Source organism: Cheilinus undulatus, linkage group 13, assembly GCF_018320785.1.
Source record: "Cheilinus undulatus linkage group 13, ASM1832078v1, whole genome shotgun sequence".
NCBI classification, from domain to species: Eukaryota; Metazoa; Chordata; class Actinopteri; order Labriformes; family Labridae; genus Cheilinus; species Cheilinus undulatus.
The window spans coordinates 49,986,448-50,013,667 of NC_054877.1; the positions used below are offsets into that span (position 1 = coordinate 49,986,448).

A 27,220-nucleotide genomic window follows, 5' to 3' on the forward strand; every position below is an offset into this window, starting at 1 on the left:
GGAGGAAATCAGACAGAAACACCCGCCTGCTCCATGAGGAGAGGGTCAGACAGGAGAAAATCAGACAGAAACACCTGCCTGCTCTATGAGGAGAGGGTTAGACAGGAGAAAATCAGACAGAAACACCTGCCTGCTCTATGAGGAGAGGGTTAGACAGGAGGAAATCAGACAGAAACACCCGCCTGCTCTATGAGGAGAGGGTTAGACAGGAGGAAATCAGACAGAAACACCCGCCTGCTCTATGAGGAGAGGGTTAGACAGGAGGAAATCAGACAGAAACACCCGCCTGCTCTATGAGGAGAGGGTTAGAAAGGAGGAAATCAGACAGAAACACCTGCCTGCTCTATGAGGAGAGGGTTAGACAGGAGGAAATCTGACAGAAACACCTGCCTGCTCTATGAGGAGAGGGTTAGACAGGAGGAAATCAGACAGAAAACCTGCCTGCTCTAGAGGGAGGGTTAGACAGGAGGAAATCAGACAGAAACACCCGCCTGGACCGCTGACAGGAGAGGGTTAGACAGGAATCAATCAGACAGATAATTTTCTGAACTCTCTGCCACTGAGCGGATGACTGTAAGGTCACATGACCACGTCTACAGCCCACCCACCAGGTGAGGGTACAGGTCTGGTCTGGTCTGGACATTTTAAACTTTTAAGAGGAGATGTGGTTGGTGGTTGTGACCCTGTGCTGAATAAATGTTACTCAGAGGTGACAGTCTTAAGAGGAAGTTTTATTTGCATATTTTAAATTGACGTAGGGACATCCCTAGATATTATTGCTGCACCACTTCTTAAAACCAAGAGAACATTCTAGGAGGTTCTTAGTGCCTCTAGATCTCCTGTGTTCCTCCACAGTGACCTGAGCAACAGGAAGGAAAGCAGAGCTGAGCGATGCTTTAGAATCTCAACGACAGGAAACAGCTGACATGAGCTGATGTTGTCAGTGTGCTGTTAGGACTGGCTGTGGCGATGCTGCACAGAGAAGTTTCTAGAAGCGACTGCAGAGCTGTGGTTTAATCCTGGAGGTGGTTACTGACGTCCAGATTAGTTTCATATATAGGTGGGGGGTGACAGTCAGTGTGGTGGGGGCTCAGCTGTCCATCAGAACGTTCTAGAAAGGCATTCCTCCAGAGATCTGGCGGGCCACTTGCTCGTCCTGGCTCTCCTCTTTGTCCTTTCTCTCCTGGTTCCAGTCCTTCAGACCCTCCGGCAGCGACGTGTCCTCGTCCACGCTCCCGGTTCCTTCCACAAACTCCTCGTACGTCGACTTCTCAGCGAAGGGGCGTTTACCCAGCAGCTCCACCATGTCGTTCTTATCCAGAACCTCCTTCTCCAGCAGACGCAGCGCCACCTAGGGGACGACAGACAGCAGGGTAAGGGCCGGTGTAGGGAAAACTTGGGATGTGGGGACCTTCCCCCCCTCTGTAGTTGCTAAATAGTTGCCAACTTTGTCCCTGAACTGAACCAAGTTTAAAAGAGGACTGAGCCATGGATGAGGCTACTTTGTTTGAACTCTTTCGTTACTGTCTGATTCTGGCTTTAGCTCACCTGTGCACATCTAAAACCTCAAAGTGGACAGATGAGCTAAAAGCCAGACCCCAGGCTGGGATTCAAGGATCTAGAACGTTCTCAGCAACTTGTACCTTCTCCACCTCGGCCTTCTTCTCGCTCAGCAGCTGGTGGGTTCTCTGGTACGCCTCGCTGATCAGAGCTCGCACCTCAGAGTCGATGAGCCGAGCTGTCGCCTCGCTGTACGGTTTCTCCAGAACCATCTCGCCCTGCCGCGGGAGGTCGAAGGACACCTGACCCACCTTGGGGTTCATCCCAAACTGAACAATCTGCAGTAGAACACACCAGGAGAACATCAGAGAACCAGAGGAAGACAGCGGTGACGGCTCTGCAGAACCCTTTAGAACCATCCTGTGAGCCAGGTCATGGAGGACTGTCAAAGATGCCACGCCTCCTCCGTTACCCCTGTTCTACAGCGCTGGTGATTCAGAGGAGGCGGAGTCAGCATGTGGCACACTCACCTGTGCGTAGGCGCTCTGTGTGACCTTTCGGAGGTCGTCCTGAGCTCCAGTGGTGATCCGTCCAAAGAAGATCTCCTCTGAGACCCGCCCCCCCAGGGTCATACACATGCGGTCCAGCAGCTGCTCTTTGGTGTACAGGTACTGTTCTTTAGGCAGGTACTGGGCGTAACCCAGACCCTTCCCTCGGGGGATGATGGACACCTGTGGAGGGACGACAGCGGTCACACCTGGAGGAACATCTCTGTGACAATGTTAGACATCCCTACCACACCTTCAGGAACCTCAGCAGGGTCCTGCACGGCTGTAAGACCACGTCTAGACCTTTATCAGACCCAGACACAGACTAGGAGGGTCCACGTCAGCGTGAAGTCTGCCCTCCAACATTCTCTTCACCTTCTTCTTCTCTAGTCAGTAAATCTGTCATTAACGGACAGACAACCCCACAGAAAAGGAGGTTAAAAATCATCTAAACTAACGAGACTGTTGGAGTTTCATCCTTCATTCAGACATTTTAGAGCAAAAATCTGACCTTACTCAACAACCATTTCAGCAAAGATCTGTCGTTTCTGTTCTTTGTTCCAGGACGCCAGAGTTTTAGACGCCTGAAACTTTAGATAACAGAACGTCTCCATCCTGTTACTGACCGCTGAGTAGTTTATCTAAAACCAGAGCCATTAGTGCAGTGATACTCAACACGTGGCTCTTTTATGTCTTAGTTTGAATTTTATTCCCCCTTAAAAACCTTTAAAAAAGAGTTTTTTTTTTTTTTGCAATTTTCACAATTTTTGCCACTTTCACCCATTTAAGCTACCTTTCGCTATGAAATACCCCATTTTCCCCCTTTTTTGCCATTAAATACCCCTTTTTTCCTATTTTTGCCCATTTTGCAACCTCTTATTGACACTATTTCCCCATTTCTGCCCTTTTTAACCTTTTTTTGCCACTTTTTGTCTAAATAAGCTACCTTTTGCCACTGAATACCCAATTTAACCCTTTTTTTTTGCCATTTTGCAGCTTCTTTTTGCCACTTCCCCCATTTTTTCCACCTTTATCTCACTTTTGTCCTTTAATACCATTTTATGCCACTTTTTGTCCATTTAAGCTGCCTTTTGCCATTAAATACCTTTTTTCCTAATTTTGCCTATTTTGCAATCTCTTTTTGCCACTTTTTTCTCATTTGTGCCCTTTTTGACCATTATTTTGCCACTTTTTGTTTAAATAAGCTGCCTTTTTGCCATTAAATACCACTTGTTTCCTATTTTTGCCCATTTCTGCCACTCTTGACTGCTTTTTGCCCTTTTCAGTCACCTTTCACTTTTTTTTTGCCACTTTTTGCCACCTGTAACTAATTTTTTCATCACTTCTCACCCATTTATGCTACTTTCTGAGCATTTTTCAACTTTTTCTCCACATTTTCGCCCCTTTTCATGCATTTTTGCCACTTTTCACTACTAAGATTGTGGCTCTTTCACAAGTATTTTTCAACACTTTGGCTCTTTGGTTGAGTAACGCTGCAGTGTGACCTGTGGTCTTCTGTAATCTGTGATAATCTCTCAGGATGTCTGCGGTTTCAGTCCCGTATGAATCGACTAATCCATCTGTAACCTGCAGAGTAAAAGTTTCAGGGCTCACAGAGGTCCACAGGTGATACTAGTCCTGTCTGAATAGAGCTTTTCTGCACATGCTCAGTACAGTTCCAGTTAGGATTCATGTTCTAGTAGATGGACCACAACAACAACGGAGACCTCCTGAGATCTGTGTCCACATTTACTCTCTGTAGGTCAGAAGAACCAACCCTGCCTCATCACCACAGATGTTTCTGGTGTTTACTAAGGGTGGGACAAAAAATCGATACACTGAAATATCGCGATACTTCCTGGCGTGATATTGTATTGATATTTTAAAATGCAGTATCGATATTTAATTAATTAGCTAATTATTCACTTTGTTGGTGCGGTAGTTTGTGGTGTAATTTCACCCCCTGACCACTAGTTGGCGGCAGGCATCGCCAGCTGGCAGTTGACTCTTGCCTCTTCTCTCTTGAGACAACGAGATCACGCGAGACTTCCGGTCTGCGTGAGCCGGTTGCTTGTACCTACCCAGCAGAGCGACTTCTGCTGCATTCATAGTGGATGTGTGGACTTATTTTGGCTTCCAAAACATTAAAGACAGCACAAACTTAGACAGGAGTTAGACAAGATATGCCACGCCAGAATAAAATACTGAGACAACACGACGAATCTAGCACTACAGCTAACGGCTAACGTCAACAAACAAGCCCGTTGAAGCTACCGCTGGTCTCTACTCATGCAGCCATAGTCACAGTCGTTTTATTTGTAAGGACCTGCCCTGTGTAGTGTCATTAAGACACAAGAAAGAAATACTGGCCTGTCACGTCATGCCCTCCGCAAAACACAGTCCATCAGTCTGAAAGCTGGACGTGACGATCAGCTCGTCTCCCATAGTCTCCCTCCACAAACACGTTATGTGATGACATAAAAAACTGATAAAGTATGAAATATAAAGGATTGGAGTACATTCACTCTATAATAATTTATTCCCCTTTTCTTAAAAAAAAAAATCACGGCAGCATTTTAATTCAGTGCAACAAATGGGGAAAATCCTCATCTTCAGATTGAACAAAGATAGGTAAAATGCGAGATGATGCAGGACTATATATTTTTTAAATAGCTTAATTCTATATTGTTAAATTCTATATTAACTTAAAATTATATGTTATACATATATATACTACACACATATGTATAGACTTTATGCACTTCATATTCAGTATTTAGCTCAGTCTGTGTCAAATTCTGTGAAATTGATACTAAATTGTTGTGAATAAATTGAGAAATCCTGCACTTGACCATTTTATAACTATTGTGTATTCTCTAGTTAGACATATTTTGTGATGTATGGTTATACACATGTGATGTGTATTTTTCCTGATATAGTCTGTAGGCATCATTATCATTCATCTTTTTCACTGGTGTTTAAAAAGCTAACTAAAGATTGCAAAAATCGGCAATATCGTAGAATCGCAATTTAAATCGAATCGGCACCTAAAAAAATCGTAAAAAAAAAAACAAATCGGGAGAAAAGTGAATCGTCCCAGCCCTAGTGTTTACAGCTCAGCTGTTTTATAACAAAGTCACAGTGCCCCCTGGTGGCCTGGCATAGAAACTACAGCAGTTTTAGATGTTATTGCCAGTATCTGAATGCTGTTAGTGATCCAAACGTGGATGGAAACTTAAAACAAAGACAGCATTTTCATCAGACAACATGAGAGGAGAGACCTTCAGCAGCGGGTCGGCGTGCTCTAGGAACCAACCGGCGATGGCGTGACCGGCCTCGTGATACGCCACCGTCTTCTTCTCCTCTGGCTGCAGGACCTGGGTCTTCTTCTCCAGACCTGAACCACAAACAGGAAGTGCTCATTCAGTCTAGGGTGGGGCAATCAATCGCAAATTAGATTTAATCACAATATGGCCCGCTGCAGTTTACAAACCAGACAGACAGAACCAACAGAACCAAAGAGAAGTTGCAATAATTGCTGAACTTGAAATGAGTCAAAATAGCAGTTTAATACGTCATTTTTAGAAATGTTTTCCAAAACTTGTCCTTCTCATGTATTATGTACGTGTTTAGTTAAAATGAGCAACTTAAAAATGATCATCCCCCTCAATAAAGCAACAGGAGCAGCAGTGAGTAGTTAAATCTGACAATGAAGCTCAACATCAGTTCACCAAAGTCAGCTTCACCTCCTCCACCCCAGCTGGCTCCTTCATAGATTTAAGCTGACTGCACCATCATATTTAGATTCATGCTACTGTGGATTATCTGCTTCTAAAATAATTACACTGTTTTAATAAACATTATTATTATGTATCATTATTATTTGATTTATGTATTAAATATAATAATATTTAATATCTAATATTATGTATTATTATTATATTTATGTATCCATCCATACGAGGGTTTCTAGTCAGAGCTGCTGACTAACTCTTTAGAGCTTTCTCCGCCGTTAAAACTCTGCTTCCATTCTGTGATAAAATGCTTAAATGTATGATGAGTGTTCCTGATGGATGTTGGATAGGATATGGAACAGTTTATAAAAACAGATTTCATAAAAAGTCAAGAGGGATGGGGAAAAAAATAATTTATGTTTTTATTTCATATTTTCAATTTTGCATCTCAAGATTACGCCTCAAACTTACGATTTTTACTTTTTATTTCATGCTTTGACCTTTTAAACTCAGAATTTGGACTTTATATGTCACATTTTTATGTTTTTGATTCACAATTTTAATTTTTGAGTCACATTTTGACCTTTTCAACTCTTTACTTTGGCTTTTTAGTCCCATATTTTGACTTTTAAACTCAGGATTTTAATTTTTTCTCATACTTTGACATTTAACATTCATAATTTTTACTTTTTATATCATATTCTTACCTCTTACACTCCCAATTTTGAATTTAAATATTAACTTTTAAAGCCATCATTTTAAATTCTAGCTCATATTTTGACATTTTCAACCCCTAATTTTAGCTTTTTAATCCCACTTTTTGAACTATCAGACTCCTATTTAAGACTTTAAGTCATGTCTTGACCTTTCAAACTCATGATTTCAACTTTCTCCTCGTATATTTGCTCTCTAAAAACATTATTTTTCTGTTTTAATATCGTGTTCTGAGCTTTTGAACTAATAAGTTGGAACTTTAATCTCAGATTTGAGCCTTTAAACTGATCATTTTTACTTTTTTTGAATTTCCAAATGATTTATCATCAGTGCTGTTTTTTCATACTTTATTACTGGTGAAGATGAGGTTCACAGTTGTGGTTAAATGGTGATCCTGTTAGGCCCTCGGGTTAGACCTGAATCCAGAATCCGGCCCCTGCTGTGACTGAGTTTGACACCCCTGACTTAGAGCATCAAAGACTGTCAGACTCCACGGGGACAGAAGCAGGAGTCCAGGCAACCAGGGCAAATGACCACTGAAAACTGCACAAAAACACCAAAAAAACCCCACGACAACAACACCGTAGAAGTCCCAGCAGCTAATGTTCATGTTCACGCTACAGTTTGACTCATTAAACTGCACAAAAACACTGGCAAAATAAAGTTTCTGGTAAAATTAAAGGATATTAAAGTCTATTTAACACCACAACAACCCAAACAGACAGCTTCTGTTTTTCAGGTAAACTCCTGTATGGTGGAAGCAGCACAAAAACGTCTGCAACCTTTAGATTCATGTGCACCTCAAATGTTTGACATCATCACGACAAAATTAAAGTCCTAGGAAACTAATTTTGTCACCTTCATGTTTGTTACGATTAAAAACTGCAGGTGAACTCCTGCACACGGTCTGCGCTGCACAAAAATGTTGATAACGTTAATATCCAGCAAAAATCCAATAATATTAACACTTTAAATACCAGACCAAGGCATCAGAACTAAATACTTCCTTCTTTAATGATCATAAAACGGCAGAGAACTCCAGAAACCTGACCCTCCTATCCAGCTCTTCTATCCAACTGCTGCCAACAAATCTGTGCAATCAGGGCGGCTGCTCTCTCGCTCCTGGTTAAATATGACTGTGATTTTGGTGAAGTTGTCAACACCAGGACTGAGACTGTGAGCCGTCAGTGTTTGCAGACACGCGCTGATCAACTCATTGTGTTGGAAACGTTTTTGCCTGGTTCCCTGCTATAGGATGACACCAGTCAGGAACTTCCTCTCCCCTGATTGGTCGGCGTCTCACCTCCAATGACCCTCTCGATGGCCTGCTCAAAGTGTTTCTGGTTGATGGCGTCTGAGAGGTGGCGGGCGGCGATCAGAGCGGCCTCGTTGCACACGTTGGCGATGTCGGCACCTGTCAGACGAAGCACAGGGAGGCGTCACATTTAAACACGGAAACTCTCAGCAGCTTTAGCAACAACAGGCTGGGAAACGCTGCTCAATACCAGGGCGCCATGTTTACAAGAGAGCCAATCAGAAGGCAAAAGTACGGTGGCCCTGAAGGTCAACTGCAGAAACATGTAATAGAACACATTTATTCAGCAGGTCCTCCAGCGGACCAATAAAAGCGTTTAGAAACGCTCCACTCAAACTAGAACGTCACTGTGAAGAGGAGGATCAACACAAAGTCTCTCCAGCCAGCTGAGAATTTCCTACTCTTCATGATAGTTTTAATTCTAACACTGGAGCTCTGGCTCTGTGAATCACATTAATTTGACCTTCAAATGTCAGCCTCAGAGGGGAGAGAGGACTCCATCTTGTCTGCAGCTGGTTCATAGGTAAAGTTATACTCAGATTTCACAGCTCTAACCTCTTTATCTGCCTAGATGGGCTGTGAAAAGTTCTCCCAAACTTTGCAGAAGGTCCCATTGGTTAAAAAAGTCATCCAGTACTGAAGTCTGTGTTGAAATCGACAGGATTGATGCTAATTTGCATGTTTAACAAGCTAACTCGCGGTTGTGTGATGATGCATTCAAGTTGGCTGGGAAATTTTAGCGTTTAGAGAATGGGTATATATATCAATTAAAAAAACCTAGTAAATAAAAAATATATTCATGAACATTTCTAATCACTGAAGAACTTTTGGAAGGAGTTGCCACATTATTTATAATTTAAATGTCATTTATTCAGCCTATTTATTTTAATACAATCTAATAAAAAAAAAAATCACTTTATTTATTTGCTTCAACTACCGTACTGAGAACATACCGAACTGTGACTTCAAAACCGAACCGAAATTTCTCTGTGCCGTTACACCCCTAGAACACAGAAATAAGAAATCCTGAACAGAAAAACTACATCAGTGCCATAAATAAAGACAGAACCAAAGAATAAACCACCTCGCTAAAATCATGACGTGCTGAAACACAAAAACTATTCAGGAAATAAAATAAATTAAAGCTGCAAGCAGCGATGACGGGCCCTCGCAACCTGTGGCACATCGGGATGTGTCGCGACCGTGGGTGTGTGGCAACAGTCGGGTGCCAGCAACACGGCGCGCTGCTCCCATGGGGTTTGTGGGTTTGCAACGCTCACAGTTTCACAGAAACAGAGGGGAGTCCTCCTCATTAATTTCCACAGCTTGCTGTTACTTTGGCAGTAAAACCAAATGAGCGTGAGGTATGAGCCCTGAAAATGTGGACCTCCAAAAGATGAACAAATCACTGGATTGTCTGCTTCATGGCCCCTCTTTATGCTCTGCTTGGCTCAGTTGCTCTCTCTCTCTCTCTTTTGCATGCTGGCAGCCTCACTCCCTCTTCCTCTTGTTCACACTCACTCCACAGGAGAAAAATGACTGAGTGGCTGAAAGCATTAACTGTTCTCAGATTATTGCAACCATTAGTGTGGAAGATAGAGGAGAAAATACAGAGGTACAGATGTGTAGAAGTTTGTTTCATTATTTTCCTCAATTCTTTGATATCTCCTCTCAGTTTATTTTATATTATATTCATGGATTAACAGACAGATACAAACAGTACTTTTCTGCAAACCAAGCACCCTCAGTAACTTATATTTCATGCCTGTGACACAAACGACCCCTCAAATGAAAGCAGACACTCCTCAGATTCCAGCAGTATCTCTTTTGTCAGTCTAGGATCAAAACTCACTGAGAAAACAGCAGACAAACAAACTAAGCAAAAATCCCCTTTGTCAATCAAAACAACATATTTCATCCTAACATTGATGTTTTTTTTAAATTGACGGTAGTCCCAGTCAAATAAATCCAATTGTAAGTGATACTCCAATGTCTTCCCAGCATTTTGACCCTGTCCAAGTCCCTGTGCCCCTGCATTCACAGTATCAGGCACAGGAACAATAACGTGGTCTTTGCTGCCATCTAGTGGTTCTCAGAATCTACTGACCTGTATCTGAAGCAGCCTAAAGCTGTCGAGTGGTTAGATGAATATGATGACATGAATAAAACATGGGATGCAGAATTGTCTCTGCATACATGGAACTGTTGATCACAGTCTAAAAGATCATGAGTACAAAAACTTTATAATAAACCTAATTGTTTTACATCCAGACTGTTTCTCTCTCTAAATCATTTATTTTTGATGATATTTTTTCCATTCCTTTAGTCACCCCTACCTTCTTTCTTTTTCATGACCTTTAATATTTTGTTATGGCAGCAGATGTGTGAAATAAACAGATATAGATGCATAAAATACAGAGATACAGACGTGTACAAGTTTGTTTCAATATTTTCTTCAGTGCTTTTAAATCTCATCTCAATTTGTTGATTTAGCTTATATTCATGGATAAATAGATATAAACTTTGTAATGTGTTGTTTGCTGTTTGGACCCTGTTCTTAATTGTGTTGCAATACTGTGTATCATCAAAAGATGGAAGCAGAGCCTTAATTTTGGTTCCATTGAGAGAGAAGAGAGTTTTAAACATTTCAACATGGAAAATGACAAAAATTGACTTGTGTTTGTTTTACAATTTGGGTCCAAGAGGCTTCTTAAAGATCCTGAGATGACAGATATGCTTAAGTATTTTCAAACACCTGGGTAATATGCACTGCTGGGGATGATTGTTTTTTAAAATACTGTAGGGGGCGCAAATGAGCCAATATTCCATGCCCACCAGAAACACCAAGGGCAGTCATCTCAGCTTCCAACTGTGAATCTTGGTGCCAGGTTTCACGACTCCACAAGTTTTCTAAGCCCAGGATAATTCTACTTCCTTTTTATGGTGAAGAAAAATTCACCATGGCCACGCCCATTTGAGTAATGAAAAACCTCCAATGAAATTCTTTACTATGAAATGTCTTCTTACAATATCCCTCACCTGATGGTGTTTGGATGAATTCCTCAAGAAGAATTCTGAAAATTGTGAAGTCTGCAATTTGCTGAATTTTGAATACAAAAATCAAAATGGCGGACTTCCTGTTTGTTTTACGGCATGGGTCCAAGAGGCTTTTTTGTAGATCTTAACATGATGTATTAGCTCAAGAATTTTCAAAATCCTAGGTTAAACCTGCTGCAGGGGCTGAATTTTTTTTTTTTTTTTTTTTTTTTAAAGATTTATCTTTGGGCCCTTCCGCTTTATTAGAGAGAGGACAGTGGATAGAGTCAGAAACAGGGAAGAGAGCGGGGAGAGACACGCTGGAAATAGTGCCACGGGCCGGATTCGAGCCCGGGTCACCTGCGTACATGGTGTGCGCCTTAACCACTCGACTACCGGCGCGCCCCAAATTTTTTAAAAATTCTAGGGGGCGCCACTGAGCCAAAAAGCCATGCCCACCAACAATCATCCAATAAATCATCTCCTTTTATTACAGGTCATTTATCTGCCAAGTTTCATGGCTTTACTAGTTTTGTAAGCATTAGATAATTCTACTTCCTGTTACATGGTGAATGAAAAATTGTCACCGCCACACCATTTTAGGTAAGGACTCTTGACCTTCAAATCTGAGTAATACCAACCTTGAGGGATGTGCCTGGGCTAATTTCAGCAGGATTTGGCCAATCTTGTAATAAATGGAAATTTTTTAGTGAGCACCAGCCACTTTTATCACATGATGAAGCATTTGGCCAATCTGGGAAATTTTTAGTGAGCACCAGCCACTTTTATCACATGATGAAGCATTTCAATTTCAGGGGCCGCCATGGCCACGCCTTTGGACTAATGAGAAAACCCTGAATAACTTTTGACCGAAGACATCTCTTCTTGCTCTACCCCACAGATGAAGTAGTTTGGATGAACGCCCTCAGACGAGTTCGTTCAAATACGACTCCTAAAATATGTCTCGTTTTACCAAACAATTCAAAATGGCCGACTTCCTGTTTGACTTACGATATGGGTCCAAGAGGATTTCTTGTGCGTCCTGACATGACGCATCTGCCCACACATGTTTGAAAATCCTAGGTCAAACCTGCTGGGGGGGCTGAATTTTTGAAATTTTTTAGGGGGCGCCATTGGGCCAATAGGCCACGCCCACCTACAAAATGAACATCAATCATCTCAGCATGCCAATGAGATTTTTTTTGGCCAGTTTCATTGCTCTTGGTGTCTTATAACCATTTGAAAAATCTACTTCCTCTTTCATGGCGAACAAAAAAATCACCATGGCCACGCCCTTTAACGTAGATGTTTGACCATCGTATATGTGTAAGGCCAACTCCTTGGGAACAGCCTGAGTGAATTTTCAGAATGATCTGTCCAACCATGTAGGTTCTGCGACGTGACAATCAGGAGTAGTGACTTTCTGTTGCCAGAGGGTGGCGCTGTACAGTTTTTCCAAATTTCCAGCATGGATGTGTTCTGGCCTGGACTGTTATCAAGCACATGAAATCTGTCTCAGATATGACCATGTATACTAGAGCTATGACTGTTTAAACATTTTTGGCGAGACAAAATGGCGACTCTTGACTTTGTCGCCCTGCCGAGGCCACGCCCTCTGACGAAAAGTCAATTTTATTTTTCACAAAGCTAAATCCACTTCTTTAGTCCATCCTGACACAAATTTGAAGTGGATATCTGGGATAACTTTTAAACTGTAGCTTGCACCATAAACCTTGACATTTCCTGTCACCACTAGGTGGCGCTTTGATCTGTAGGAAATCTGACCGTCTGACCATATGAATGGGTGCAGGCCATGACCGTCAATATACCTGAGCAATATGAGTTCAATCGGGCAATGCAAGGCTGAGTTATAAACTACTTCCTGTTTACCACAGACATATGCAAATTTGAGGGCTCGCCATGGCCACACCTTTCGACTAATGAGAAAACCCCGAATAACTTTTCATCATCCATGTCTCATGTAGCTCTGTGCCAAAGTACAAGTTGATCGGATGAAATCCTTCAGACGAGTTTGTTCAGTTATGACCCCTGGAAACGGCCAAAACCAGCCCCTTTTTTTTGCTTATTTATTCAAAATGGTGGATTTCCTGTTGGAGATAGAGTGTCGGCCCAAGAGGCTTTTTTGTAGATCTCCCCAAGCCGCACCTGCACACAAAATTTGATGAATCTATGACAAAGTCAAAGGAGGGAGCTTTGACTTTGAAAACTGTTAGGGGGCGCTATTTTTGCAATTCTGAATTTTCATGTTGGAGACCCAAAAAATATCAAAATTTTCGTGAGACTGGAAGTACGTGCAAACTTTCCTGCGAATTCAGAAATGTTAAGGGCCTCAAAAGTCCATGCAATGACGGCAAATTGTAATTTGGATGATCCTAGCGATTACAATTAGGTCCTCGCACCACTCGGTGCTCAGGCCCTAATAAATAAATTTATCAGATGCAAAGACTTAGCAAAAAACTGTAAAATGTTTTCAAGGAGGGCCCAAAAAACAAAAAAAGGAAATATAATGAATCTGGAAAAAAAATTTTTAACCTTTAACACAAAAAAGCACAAACATTTCATACAACAGAGAAAATAAAAGACAAAAAGAAAACATTTTATGAAACAAAAAAATTGAAAATGTACAAACACTGACGAAACGCAAAAATGGCAGAGAAAACAAAAATTATGCAACAAGCCCAATAAAACAGACACAAAAACATATCCTAAAAAGCACTGGTCTCTGTTAAGGTGAAATGTTTTTGCAGTGGACCCTTAGGGCCACCGTAGGACAGTTAAGTCTGACAGTAGAGGATGCTTACCGTCAGATCTAAACCACGGACCATCTGACTCTCTGCTCCTCTATCATGACCACAGCTACAGGAGATCAGGATTTTAGTTTTCTCTGTTTTTTACTGAAAATGAGCTTCAAACCTGAGAATCCAGGTGTGAGGGCGGCCATCTTTTTAGCCAGAGCGTCTTTGTCCAATCCAGCATCCAGCTTCAGAGGACGCAGGTGAACTTTAAAGATGGATGCTCGACCTTTTATGTCAGGAGGACCTGAGGCAGACACAACCAATCAATCAGCAGGATGATCTCATCCCTCCTCTTATTCATCTGACTAAAGTCTCAACCATCAGGTGGAAAACCATCTCACCAATGTAAATCTGTCGATCGAAGCGTCCCGGTCTCATCAGAGCCGGGTCCAGGATGTCGGGTCTGTTGGTTCCTGCGAGAACGACGACGTTTGTGGCCGTGTTGAAGCCTGTAAGGAGAGAGAGGAAAGACCTTTATGAGCTCAGACACGTGAGGTCTGCTCTTAGTTTAGCCTCCATTATTTACCCTGGATCAAGACCATGGCGTCCAATAGGGGGGCGGAGCTTTCAGGGGCCTAGATTAACTGGGGGCCATGGAGGTCAGCAAAACCATGGTCCATAAAAGAGTTAATCTATGTTCTGTAAGATTTGATGACATCATCACCAAAGGCAGAAGATGGAATGTTCTATAAGTTTTGATGACATCACCACCAAAGGCAGAGGATGGAATGTTCTATAAGTTTTGATGACATCATCACCAAAGGCAGAGGATGGAATGTTCTATAAGTTTTGATGACATCATCACCAAAGGCAGAGGATGGAATGTTCTATAAGTTTTGATAACATCATCACCAAAGGCAGAGGATGGAATGTTCTATAAGTTTTGATGACATCATCACCAAAGGCAGAGGATGGAATGTTCTATTAGTTTTGATGACATCACCACCAAAGGCAGAGGATGGAATGTTCTATAAGCTTTGATGACATCATCACCAAAGGCAGAGGATGGAATGTTCTATAAGTTTTGATGACATCATCACCAAAGGCAGAGGATGGAATGTTCTATAAGTTTTGATGACATCACCACCAAAGGCAGAGGATGGAATGTTCTATATGTTTTGATGACATCATCACCAAAGCTAGAGGATGGAATGTTGGTGAAGCTGGGGATGTTGGGGCCTTTTCCCTGTATTTGATAGGCCATAGTTGGCAATTTTAGAAAAAGTGGGTGGTACAGGTGAGGAGTGAGGGGATAGGGGTGTTTTCAGCAACCTTAAACGCTGTTAAGCCAATCAGACGTAAGATTGCTGAGTCCTTACCGTCCATCTCCACCAGCAGCTGGTTCAGGGTGTTCTCCTGCTCGCTCTGACCGCCAAAGTTTCCCCGCCCTCGTTTTCGTCCCACTGCGTCGATCTCATCGATGAACAGGATGCAGGGGGCGTTCTTCCTCGCCATGACGAACAGATCTCTCACCTGCACAGGAAGTGACGTTGTCATGAAGGCACAGCGCCATTTTAGAAGAAAAAGTTGGATATGAACCAATCAGAGCTCACCCTGGCGGGGCCGACGCCCACAAACATCTCCAGGAACTCCGAGCCGTTGACAGTGATGAACGGCACGTTGGCCTCGCCCGCCGTCGCTTTGGCGAGAAGAGTCTTTCCTGTACCTGGAGGGCCAGTCAAGATGGCGCCCTAAATACACAACAAACACTCATTAATATCTTGGCCACACCCTCATTAATTGGATCCTGGTTCTGCTCTAACCTCGGGGATCTTGGCCACACCCTCATTAAATGGATCCTGGTTCTGCCCTTACCTCGGGGATCTTGGCCACACCCTCATTAAATGGATCCTGGTTCTGCCCTTTCCTCGGGGATCTTGGCCACAGCCTCATTAAATGGATCCTGGTTCTGCCCTTACCTTGGGGATCTTGGCCTCACCCTCATTAAATGGATCCTGGTTCTGCCCTTACCTCGGGGATCTTGGCCTCACCCTCATTAAATGGATCCTGGTTCTGCCCTTATCTCGGGGATCTTGGCCACACCCTCATTAAATGGATCCTGGTTCTGCCCTTACCTCAGGGATCTTGGCCACACCCTCATTAAATGGATCCTGGTTCTGCCCTTACCTCGGGGATCTTGGCCACACCCTCATTAAATGGATCCTGGTTCCGCGCTTACTTCGGGGATCTTGGCCACACCCTCATTAAATGGATCCTGGTTCCGCGCTTACTTCGGGGATCTTGCCCAACCTTCATTAAATGGATCTTCCGCCCTTACCATGGGAATCTTGGCCCCACCCTCATTAAATGGATCCTGGTTCTGCCCTTACCTCGGGATCTTGGCCACACCCTCATTAAATGGATCCTGGTTCTGCCCTTACCTCGGGGATCTTGGCCACACCCTCATTAAATGGATCCTGGTTCCGCGCTTACTTCGGGGATCTTGCCCAACCTTCATTAAATGGATCTTCCGCCCTTACCGTTGGAATCTTAGCCCCACCCTCATTAAAAAGGATCTTGGTTCCACCCTGACCACGGGGATCTTTGCCCCACCCTCATTAAATGGATCCTGGTTCTGCCCTTACCTCTGGGATCTTGGCCACACCCTCATTAAATGGATCCTGGTTCTGCCCTTACCTCGGGGATCTTGGCCACACCCTCATTAAATGGATCCTGGTTCTGCCCTTACCTCGGGGATCTTGGCCACACCCTCATTAAATGGATCCTGGTTCCGCGCTTACTTCGGGGATCTTGCCCAACCTTCATTAAATGGATCTCCCGCCCTTACCGTTGGAATCTTAGCCCCACCCTCATTAAAAAGGATCTTGGTTCCACCCTGACCACGGGGATCTTGGCCCCACCCTCATTAAATGGATCCTGGTTCTGCCCTTACGTCGGGGATCTTGGCCCGACCCTCATTAAACGGATCTTGGTTCCACCCTTACCTTGAGGATCTTGGCCCCACCCTCATTAAATGGATCCTGGTTCTGCCCTTACTTTTGGGTTTTTGGTGCCACCTTCAATAAACTGATTTTGGCCCCATCCTCAATAAATGGATCTTGGCCCCACCCTCACCTTGGGGATCTTGGCACCCAGGTCCTGGTACTGTTTGGGGTTCTTCAGGAAGTTGACGAACTCCATGATCTCGAGCTTGGCCTCCTCGCAGCCCGCCACGTCTTTGAACTTCACATCAATTTCGTCCTTCAGGATCTTCGCTGTCGTCTCGCTGACACTGAACAGCCCGCCCATCCCTCGGCCCGGACGCCCCGCCCCCGCAGGTCCCCGCCGCAGCATGAAGAGCAGGAAACCGATGATGAGGACGGTGGGGAGCATGCTCAAAAGGAAGGTTCTAGAGCAGAGAGAGAAGTTAGAAACAAACAGACCGACAGGGCCGTGACTGTGATGGCGAGCTGAGCGTCCTCACCCATCGCTCTCTGTAGAATAAACCACAGGAACTCTGTTCTCGCCCTCGATGCCCAGCTCGTACTGAGCCGTCTCCAGGTTTCTCTCAAACGTGTCCACGCTGCCGATGTTGAACCACACGTACTGAGGAGAGACAGGAAGTCCATCAGAGTCTGCTGCTGCTTTAAAAATGGTTCAATAAATATTTTAGCTTAAATACATTATTTTAAAATGGTTAAATACATTTATCTTAAATGTGTTATTTTAAAATGGTTAAATACATTTAATATCTTAAATTTTTTTTTTAAATGGTTAAATACATTTATTATCTTAAACATGTTCATTTATAGTGGTTAAATAAATAACTTAAATTTTATTTTGAAATGGTTAAATAAATATTCTATCTTAAATATGTTGTTTTATAATGATTAAATACATATAATATCTTAAACATGTTTTTTTTTAAATGGTTAAATAAATTTATTATCTTAAACATGTTATTTAAAATATTTTAAATCAATATGTTAAATATGTTATTGTAAAATGGTAAAATACATTTATTATCTTAAATATGTCATTTTAAAATGGTTAAATACATTTGTTTTCTTAAATATGTTATTTTTAAATGGTTAAATAAATATGTTAAATATGTTATTGTAAAATGGTAAATACATTTATTATCTTAAATATGTTATTTTAAAATTTGTTAAATACATTTATTATCTTTAATACGTTATTTTAAAATGGTTTAAAAAGGCATTTATGTTAAATTATTAATTCTCAAATGGTTATTCATGTTAAAATGGCTATTTATTTAAAACTGTTATTATTTTGGAATTTTTTTAAATACTTAAATTTCTGATTCTTTAGCAAAAGTAGTAGAATAAAAAATGTGTATTTATCTAAAAATGCCTTAATTTAAAGTTGCTGACAGGCTTAAAGAGGAGCTCACCCCGTCGCCCTGCGTCTTCCCTGGAGAGAAAACCACCTTAACGTAGCGCTTATTAACCACCTCCAGACGATCCACCTGAAACAGCACAGACAGGAAACAGGAAACAGGAAACGCTTCAGTTTGTCATTATTTAGTAGTGATGCACCGTAAGTGTTTTCTTGAACCATTGAGTTGTTGATTTTACAGTTTATGCACATCTGGGGTAAGAAGGGGTTAATATTTAGTGAGCACAGATATTTATAACTCATTCTAACATCATTCCTGTTTACATCTAAAACAAAGAACTACTCTGACTTCACAGCTGTTCTTTTTAACATCTGTGTACCAAACAGCTGACGTACGATTCCCCCTGAAATCTGAATTAAAGTATCCTGACAAACAAGAATTCAGCCGACTCATCAAATCAGACATGAAACTAAATGATAACAGACTGTCAGGATTAACAAACGCTGATGTTTGGGGTCTTTTGTTTTTGCTGCACAAGTCAGAATTAAAGAGAGCTGATGTTTAAAATACACTGACATTAGCCATATCAGAAATGTAAAGTTTAAAAAAGGTTAAAATGTAAAGTCGGCCGTGGTTTCTGGGTAAACTTCTGTTCTAACGTGGATCAGACTGAATGAAAGCACATCAGAGCATGGATACGTCTGTGAAAGCAGCGCTGGACCAGGAGACTGTCTGGTTTTGTCTTTCTGCAGTTTTAACACCTGCTGACTCAGCGCTCTGTCTGGTATTCGCCTTTAGTTTGGTCCCAGTGCCCGTGGCTAAGGCTAGCGGTTAGCGGCTAATGCCACCTGGTTTTAACGTCGTTAGGACGATGACTTTAAGTGACTTATAAGGTCCGTTGTGTTCAAACTCTTCTGGATCTTAGCGGGGTAAATCCTCCAAACACTGCTGTGTTATCACCCCGTAAATACTGAATAACTCCACCGTGTTAGCCTCTATTAGCCTCTTAGCACTGAGGCTGCTTCCTCTTCTTCTCTGGTGGTTAACAGCGGGTCACGTACCACAGCGCCACCTGCTGTTTCAGAATGTGTAGTCTCGTGAGAAAGAAAACAAACGCCTTTATTATTGGTGTATTTTATTATGGGGATAATCAGCCGGTAATTTATCATTCCTGATCATTGTTGTGCATCTCTGTCATTAATGATCTCTGTATGCAGACGACTCACAGCTGTACGCTCTACATCCAGAACTCTGACTAGCTCAGTGATCTGGTTTCTCTGTGACTGTAGCTGCTCTGGTTTTTATGTCTCTGTCTCTGCCAGGACACTCTGGTAAATCAGATTCTTCATCTCAGTCAGGGTTTTCCTGGTTAAATAAATTTAAATAAATACGTTTACATTACGTTTGGATTTAAAGAGTCTGACTTAAACCGGGCTTTTCAGATCCATGTGAACACGTTAGTCTGACTGGAGTTCTACTACGTCAAATTGTTAAGTCAGTGTCATCACAGTTTAGCTAAAATAAGCTGAAAACGCTGATATGAAAGCTGCCATGATTAGAACTGTATCAAAAACCACTCAGATGTATTTAAGGGCCTCATTCCTCTCAGTCAGGCCTGATGTTCTCTCAGGATTATTAAGCGATCTATCTGGTCCCAGTGCCCGTGGACAGGTAGTTGTTGACAATGCCACCAGGTTTTAACGTCCGTCCACGATGAAAGTGACTTAGTAAGGTCCGTTGGCCCAAACTCTTCTGGATCTCAGGAAGTACATCCAAACACTGCTGTGTTATCACCCCAGGGAAATACTGAAAGCACTCCAGAATGATGTTAGCCTCTATTAGCACAGCACTGATCCATGCTGCTTCACTCTTCTTCTCTGGTGGTTAGACTCCTCAGCGGCCTCGCTCCTCCTCCTCCTCCTCCTGTTTCCCCATGTGTAGTCTCGTGAGAAAGCCAGATGCTCTCTGATTATTGGTGTATTTTATTATGGGGATAATCAGGAAGATTTATCATCGATCAATAACAGGCATCTCTGAAATCAATTAATGATCTCTGTATGCAGATCAATAACAGGCAGATGAAATCAATCCAATAACAGGCAGCTATAATCGATCAATAACAGGCAGATGAAATCAATCAATAACAGGCTCTGTCTCTGCCAATCGATCAATAACAGGCAAATGATTCTTCAATCTCAGTCAGGCAGCTATTTTCCTGGTTAAATAACAGGCAGATAAATCAATCAATAACAGGCAGCTATAATCGATCAATAAAGAGGCAGACTTAAATCAATCAATAACAGATCAGATGAAATCAATCAATGACTGGCAGTTCTACTACGATCAAATTGTTAAGTCAGTGAAAGTTGATCAAAATAAGCTGATAAACGCTGATATGACAGGCATGATTAGAACTTGTATCAATAACCACTCAGATGTATTTAATTGGGCCTCATCAATAACAGTCAGGCCTGTAATTGATCAATAACAGGATTAGATGTAATCGATCAATAACAGGCAGATGTAATCGATCAATAACAGGCAGTTGTAAAAGATCAATAACAGGCAGCTATAATCGATCAATGAAGAAGGCAGATGAAATCAATTAATAACAGGCAGCTAGGAAGTACATCCGAATATCAGGGAATGTCAGATGAAAGCAATCAATAAATGCAGCTATAATCGATCAATAACAGGCAGGTGTAATTGATCCAATAACAGGCAGCTATAATCGATCACCTAACAGGCAGATGTAATTGATCAATAACGGCTCCTCCTCCTCTCCTCCCCCATTGGCAGATGTAATTGATCAATAACAGATGCTCTCTGATGTAATTGGTTTGATCAATAACAGGCAGATGAAATCAATCAATAACAGGCAGCTATAATCGATCAATAACAGGCAGATGAAATCAATCAATAACAGGCAGATGAAATCAATCAATAACAGGCAGCTATAATCGATCAATAACAGGCAGATGAAATCAATCAATAACAGGCAGCTATAATCGATCGATAACAGGCAGATGTAATTGATCAATAACAGGCAGATGTAATTGATCAATAACAGGCAGATGTAATTGATCAATAACAGGCAACTGTAATCGATCAATAACAGGCAGATGTAATCGATCAATAACAGGCAGATGTAATTGATCAATAACAGGCAGATGTAATTGATCAATAACAGGCAGATGTAATTGATCAATAACAGGCAACTGTAATCGATCAATAACAGGCAGATGTAATTGATCAATAACAGGCAGATGAAATCAATTAATAACAGGCAGCTATAATCGATCAATAACAGGCAGATGAAATCAATCAATAACAGGCAGCTATAATCGATCAATAACAGGCAGATGAAATTGATCAATAACAGGCAGCTATAATCGATCAATAACAGGCAGATGTAATTGATCAATAACAGGCAGATGTAATTGATCAATAACAGGCAGATGTAATTGATCAATAACAGGCAGCTATAATCGATCAATAACAGGCAGATGTAATTGATCAATAACAGGCAGATGTAATTGATCAATAACAGGCAGATGTAATCGATCAATAACAGGCAGATGTAATCGATCAATAACAGGCTGATGTAATCGATCAATAACAGGCAGATATAATTGATCAATAACAGGCAGATGTAATTGATCAATAACAGGCAGATGTAATCGATCAATAACAGGCAGATGTAATTGATCAATAACAGGCAGCTATAATCGATCAATAACAGGCAGATGAAATCAATCAATAACAGGCAGCTATAATCGATCAATAACAGGCAGATGAAATCAATCAATAACAGGCAGCTATAATCGATCAATAACAGGCAGATGTAATTGATCAATAACAGGCAGCTATAATCGATCAATAACAGGCAGATGTAATTGATCAATAACAGGCAGATGTAATTGATCAATAACAAGCAGATGTAATTGATCAATAACAGGCAGATGTAATTGATCAATAACAGGCAGATGAAATCAATCAATAACAGGCAGCTATAATCGATCAATAACAGGCAGATGAAATCAATCAATAACAGGCAGATGAAATCAATCAATAACAGGCAGCTATAATCGATCAATAACAGGCAGATGAAATCAATCAATAACAGGCAGCTATAATCGATCGATAACAGGCAGATGTAATTGATCAATAACAGGCAGATGTAATTGATCAATAACAGGCAGATGTAATTGATCAATAACAGGCAACTGTAATCGATCAATAACAGGCAGATGTAATCGATCAATAACAGGCAGATGTAATCGATCAATAACAGGCAGATGTAATTGATCAATAACAGGCAGATGTAATTGATCAATAACAGGCAGATGTAATCGATCAATAACAGGCAGATGTAATTGATCAATAACAGGCAGATGTAATCGATCAATAACAGGCAGCTATAATCGATCAATAACAGGCAGATGTAATTGATCAATAACAGGCAGCTATAATCGATCAATAACAGGCAGATGTAATTGATCAATAACAGGCAGCTATAATCGATCGATAACAGGCAGATGTAATCGATCAATAACAGGCAGATGTAATTGATCAATAACAGGCAGATGTAATTGATCAATAACAGGCAGCTATAATCGATCAATAACAGGCAGATGTAATTGATCAATAACAGGCAGATGTAATTGATCAATAACAGGCAGATGTAATTGATCAATAACAGGCAGATGTAATCGATCAATAACAGGCTGATGTAATCGATCAATAACAGGCAGATATAATTGATCAATAACAGGCAGATGTAATTGATCAATAACAGGCAGATGTAATCGATCAATAACAGGCAGATGTAATTGATCAATAACAGGCAGATGTAATCGATCAATAACAGGCTGATGTAATCGATCAATAACAGGCAGATGTAATCTATCAATAACAGGCAGATGTAATCGATCAATAACAGGCAGATGTAATTGATCAATAACAGGCAGATGTAATCGATCAATAACAGGCAGATGTAATTGATCAATAACAGGCAGATGTAATTGATCAATAACAGGCAGATGTAAACAATCAATAACAGGCAGATGTAATTGATCAATAACAGGCAGATGTAATTGATCAATAACAGGCAGATGTAATTGATCAATAACAGGCAGATGTAATCAATCAATAACAGGCAGATGTAATTGATCAATAACAGGCAGATGTAATCGATCAATAACAGGCAGATGTAATTGATCAATAACATGCAGATATAATTGATCAATAACAGGCAGATGAAATCAATCAATAACAGGCAGATGTAATCGATCAATAACAGGCAGATATAATTGATCAATAACAGGCAGATATAATTGATCAATAACAGGAAGATATAATCGATCAATAACAGGCAGATATAATTGATCAATAACAGGCAGATGTAATCGATCAATAACAGGCAGATGTAATTGATCAATAACAGGCAGATGTAATCGATCAATAACAGGCAGATGTAATCAATCAATAACAGGCAGATGTAATTGATCAATAACAGGCAGATGTAATCGATCAATAACAGGCAGATGTAATTGATCAATAACATGCAGATATAATTGATCAATAACAGGCAGATGAAATCAATCAATAACAGGCAGATGTAATCGATCAATAACAGGCAGATATAATTGATCAATAACAATGATTGATCAGTAGATTTCCTAACCTTTGGTTGGTGAGTCAGCGTCTGTGTTTTTTGGAGTTTTCTGACTTTCTGGAAAATATTTCTCAAACCCTGAAAAAGAAGGAGATAATATAAATACTTAGACAGCTCTGAACTAACATACCAGCCCACCCTAGCCCTAACCACAGTCAGGTTTCAGCTGCCCTACATTAACAGCATTGGTAATTACCAACATCATTTTCATGTTTCTGCAATGGTTAATACACCAATATGTAGAAGCTCTTTAACCCTAATGATATTTTTAATGCTAAAATAGAATTATTATTGTTATCCATGAATTTTCAAATTTACTGATTTACCAAAAAACTGAAAAATAGTAAAGCACATTAATATTTCTGATGAATGTGTCAGATTATAGTTATTTACTGTCATTCCTGAACGGAAAAATGAGTTTTAGTAGTTGAATGTTATGCTTGATTCATTTCTGACTTCTCAGAGAAGCCCAGTGAGCCGGCTCACATTTGGGTGAATTCAGTTTGAAATTCCTCATTCCTGTTCAAAATGGTAAAACGTGGAGAGCTGACTGAAAATGAAAGAGTCCGCATTAAAGCACTTCATGATGCTGGATGGTCTCTGAGACAGATATGACAGGTGGGCTAATACATTTGTTAAGGACTGTGGATGTTATTAAACAGATGAACATCCTGTTTATAGTTTTATTACAGATTTTATTGAAAATTCCTATAAAAGTATTGATGTCCTTGGATGTTTCACCCTTTTATTGATTTTATAAATCAATCATGTTTGATAAAATTTGGCTTTTATAACAAAAAAAAATACAAAAACCCCCTCTTTAATGTCAAAGTAAAAACAGATTTCTACACATCTCTAATCTTTAAATAAAAATCAGTAATGTAAAATAAGTGAGCTGCTGAGAAGCATCCCCACAGTATGATGCTGCTGAGAAGCATCCCCACGGTATGATGCTGCTGAGAAGCATCCCCACGGTATGATGCTGCTGAGAAGCATCCCCACGGTATGATGCTGCTGAGAAGCATCATAGAAGAATTCCATTGACGATGACTGATGTGTAAAATCAATAACAGGCTCAAACGTCTAAGGGTGAACCCTCTCACAGGCTCTGTCTAACAGCGTCTCCCATTCTCGTACCTTTAGGAGGTCTTGAACTCAGCGTCCTGTACGCTCCCAGCAGGTCATGAAGCAGGCTCCGCCCACCTTCTGCCTGTCCCACCATGCTGGAACACGGCGTCTGAAACACAAGTTTCAGCCAGTCAGTAACAACATTGAAGCAGAGCCACAGAGAGGTAGAGGAACTACTGTAGGTGAAAGTTACAGAGAAATAATCAGAGGTGGAAACAGAACCAGACTATTGTACTCAAGGAAAAGTTACTTTTTATAAAACTGACTAGAGTAGAAGTAAGAGCAGGAATCTATAAATCTACTCTAGGAAAAGGAAGTCATTTTAAACGTACTTAAAGTACTGAGTGGCTACTTTTGATACCTGAGGAGCTTAAACAGTAAAATCTGATCTTTTCTCAGAGTAAAATAACTAGAGGAGAATATGAATGTATAACCAGGCTGTTTTTATAAACAGTCAGAATCAGCAGCTGTGGAATCGTTCTCCCTCCACATCTTCTTGTTAGCAGAAAGCTAGAACCTCCTTATTTCAGCTTCTAGAGTTAGTTTTTTATTCAGTACTCAGTGCTTTATAACATGTAGAGGAGAACTACTGGCCACCCCGGGCCCACCACCAGTACCGTAACATTAACAATGACGTAAATTTGTGTTTTTATTGATACATTATTGTAGGAAAACCAACTTTCTTGGAGATATTTCCATCCAAGATAACAGGATACTTTAGTCAAGATCACAAGAAATCAGTCAAAATTAACTCTTTGTCCAGAAAAACAGAGTAAAATAAAGTCTAAGGACCCATGTCAGCCCAAGACTTTTAGATATTTTGACTTTTTTAATTTCCAGGAGCCAGCTCACAACCCACTGAAAACAGCCCTGCGACCCACTTTTGGGTCTCGACCCACCAGTTGAGAACCACTGATTTAGAAAAGTACTAAAAAAGGTGCAAGTACACAAAAAGCTACTCAATCACAGCAACCTGAGTAAACATAATTATGGAGGTCTCTGACCTCTGAGTTTAACTTACAGTAAAATCAGACAAATATTCAGATATTTATCATGTTATCTCCACTCAGGCACTTTAATGTTTACTGGTATCTACACAGCTCATAAACTGGTGCTCAAACATTTATGATGGTTTTAGATTCTACCACATTAAAGTAAATAAACACGATCATCTAGAACATCGGATATAAAACCCCATCTAAGATCAGACATTAATGGCGTTATCTCCAGGCTCAGATACCTTTTTCACCAGTATTTTCTCAGAGGTTATAAATCTAATATTTATACAGTTTTCTCATTTTAAACCGTTTAAACTGTCAGCCTGTCGCCCACCCGACCATCAGGCTGACAGTCACCAGGGAACACGGTCACTCTCTACACCCTAACACCGGGGATCCTCGGGCCTGTCCGCCGGTCAGAGGAGTCTCTCTTCGGGCTTGTTTTGGCCGTAGCCTCGGTTAGCACAGTTAGCATGTTAGCACGGTGTCCACCTACCAGCCTGGCCGGAGCTGTGGAGGGCAGCAGCAGGCGGAACAGCCTCCGGGAGCCCGCTGACAGCCGCAGGTAACGGTGAGCCATCCTGACAGCGACCACACTCTGACACCGAGCCCGAAAACACGACACCGTCTGCCGCTACACAGACCTCAAGTTCAACACGCCAACCGTTCCGTAACAACACTCCTCCGCCATCTTTGCTGCGCTCTTCTTCTTCTTTTTGTGGTTTTGAGGCGGGAGGCAACCAGCGTAAAGGTGCATTACCGCCACCTGCTGTGTGGAGTGTGGATCGGAGAAGCTAACTGTGTTCAATACCGAATAGATAAACGGAAAAAGAACAAATAAATAAATAAGAACAGAACAATACTAAATTCTCTTCAGAAGCGTCTCAATAAGGTGCTTGAACAGCCATCTTTGACCGACAGTAAAAAGGTTTTTGAGCGTCATCTTAACTCCAGAGTTCCCTCCACAATATTTCTGCTCTTCACCCTCCTGACAATAAAATACAACATGTTCAACTGATTCCACAGCTGCGTGCACTCTTCTTCTACGGTTTCTAATATTATCAAGGCAACAGACTCATGACTGCCCCAAAGGATTAAAGATGGGAGACCAGGACCCCCCAAAATAAACGTACCAGACCAGGACCCCCAAAAACAAAAGCACCAGAGACCAGGACCCCAAAAATAAAAGCACCAGAGACCAGGACCCCAATAGTAAAAGCACCAGAGACCAGGACCCCCAAAAACAAAAGCACCAGAGACCAGGACCCCAAAAATAAAAGCACTAGAGACCAGGACCCCCAAAAACAAAAGCACCAGAGACCAGGACCCCAAAAATAAAAGCACCAGAGACCAGGACCCCCCAAAATAAACGTACCAGACCAGGACCCCAATAGTAAAAGCACCAGAGACCAGGACCCCAAAAACAAAAGCACCAGAGACCAGGACCCCAAAAA

General features: G+C 41.3%; 1 protein-coding gene across 1 annotated transcript; it reads right to left on the reverse strand.

Moving 5' to 3' along the window:
* Positions 1 to 528: 528 nt before the first annotated feature.
* afg3l2 (AFG3-like AAA ATPase 2) lies at positions 529 to 26,533 on the reverse strand. The gene is made up of 16 exons (XM_041803654.1): positions 26,263 to 26,533; positions 24,778 to 24,877; positions 23,650 to 23,718; positions 19,025 to 19,035; positions 18,018 to 18,092; positions 17,088 to 17,209; positions 16,739 to 17,012; positions 15,217 to 15,354; positions 14,983 to 15,136; positions 14,005 to 14,112; positions 13,782 to 13,907; positions 7,800 to 7,910; positions 5,330 to 5,445; positions 2,031 to 2,231; positions 1,644 to 1,838; positions 529 to 1,351 (listed from the first exon to the last, which is right to left on the reverse strand). Exons 1-16 carry the CDS (start codon positions 26,344 to 26,346, stop codon positions 1,112 to 1,114), a joined length of 2,124 nt encoding a protein of 707 aa, XP_041659588.1. The 5' UTR covers positions 26,347 to 26,533; the 3' UTR covers positions 529 to 1,111.
* Between the last annotated feature and the right edge of the window lie 687 nt (positions 26,534 to 27,220).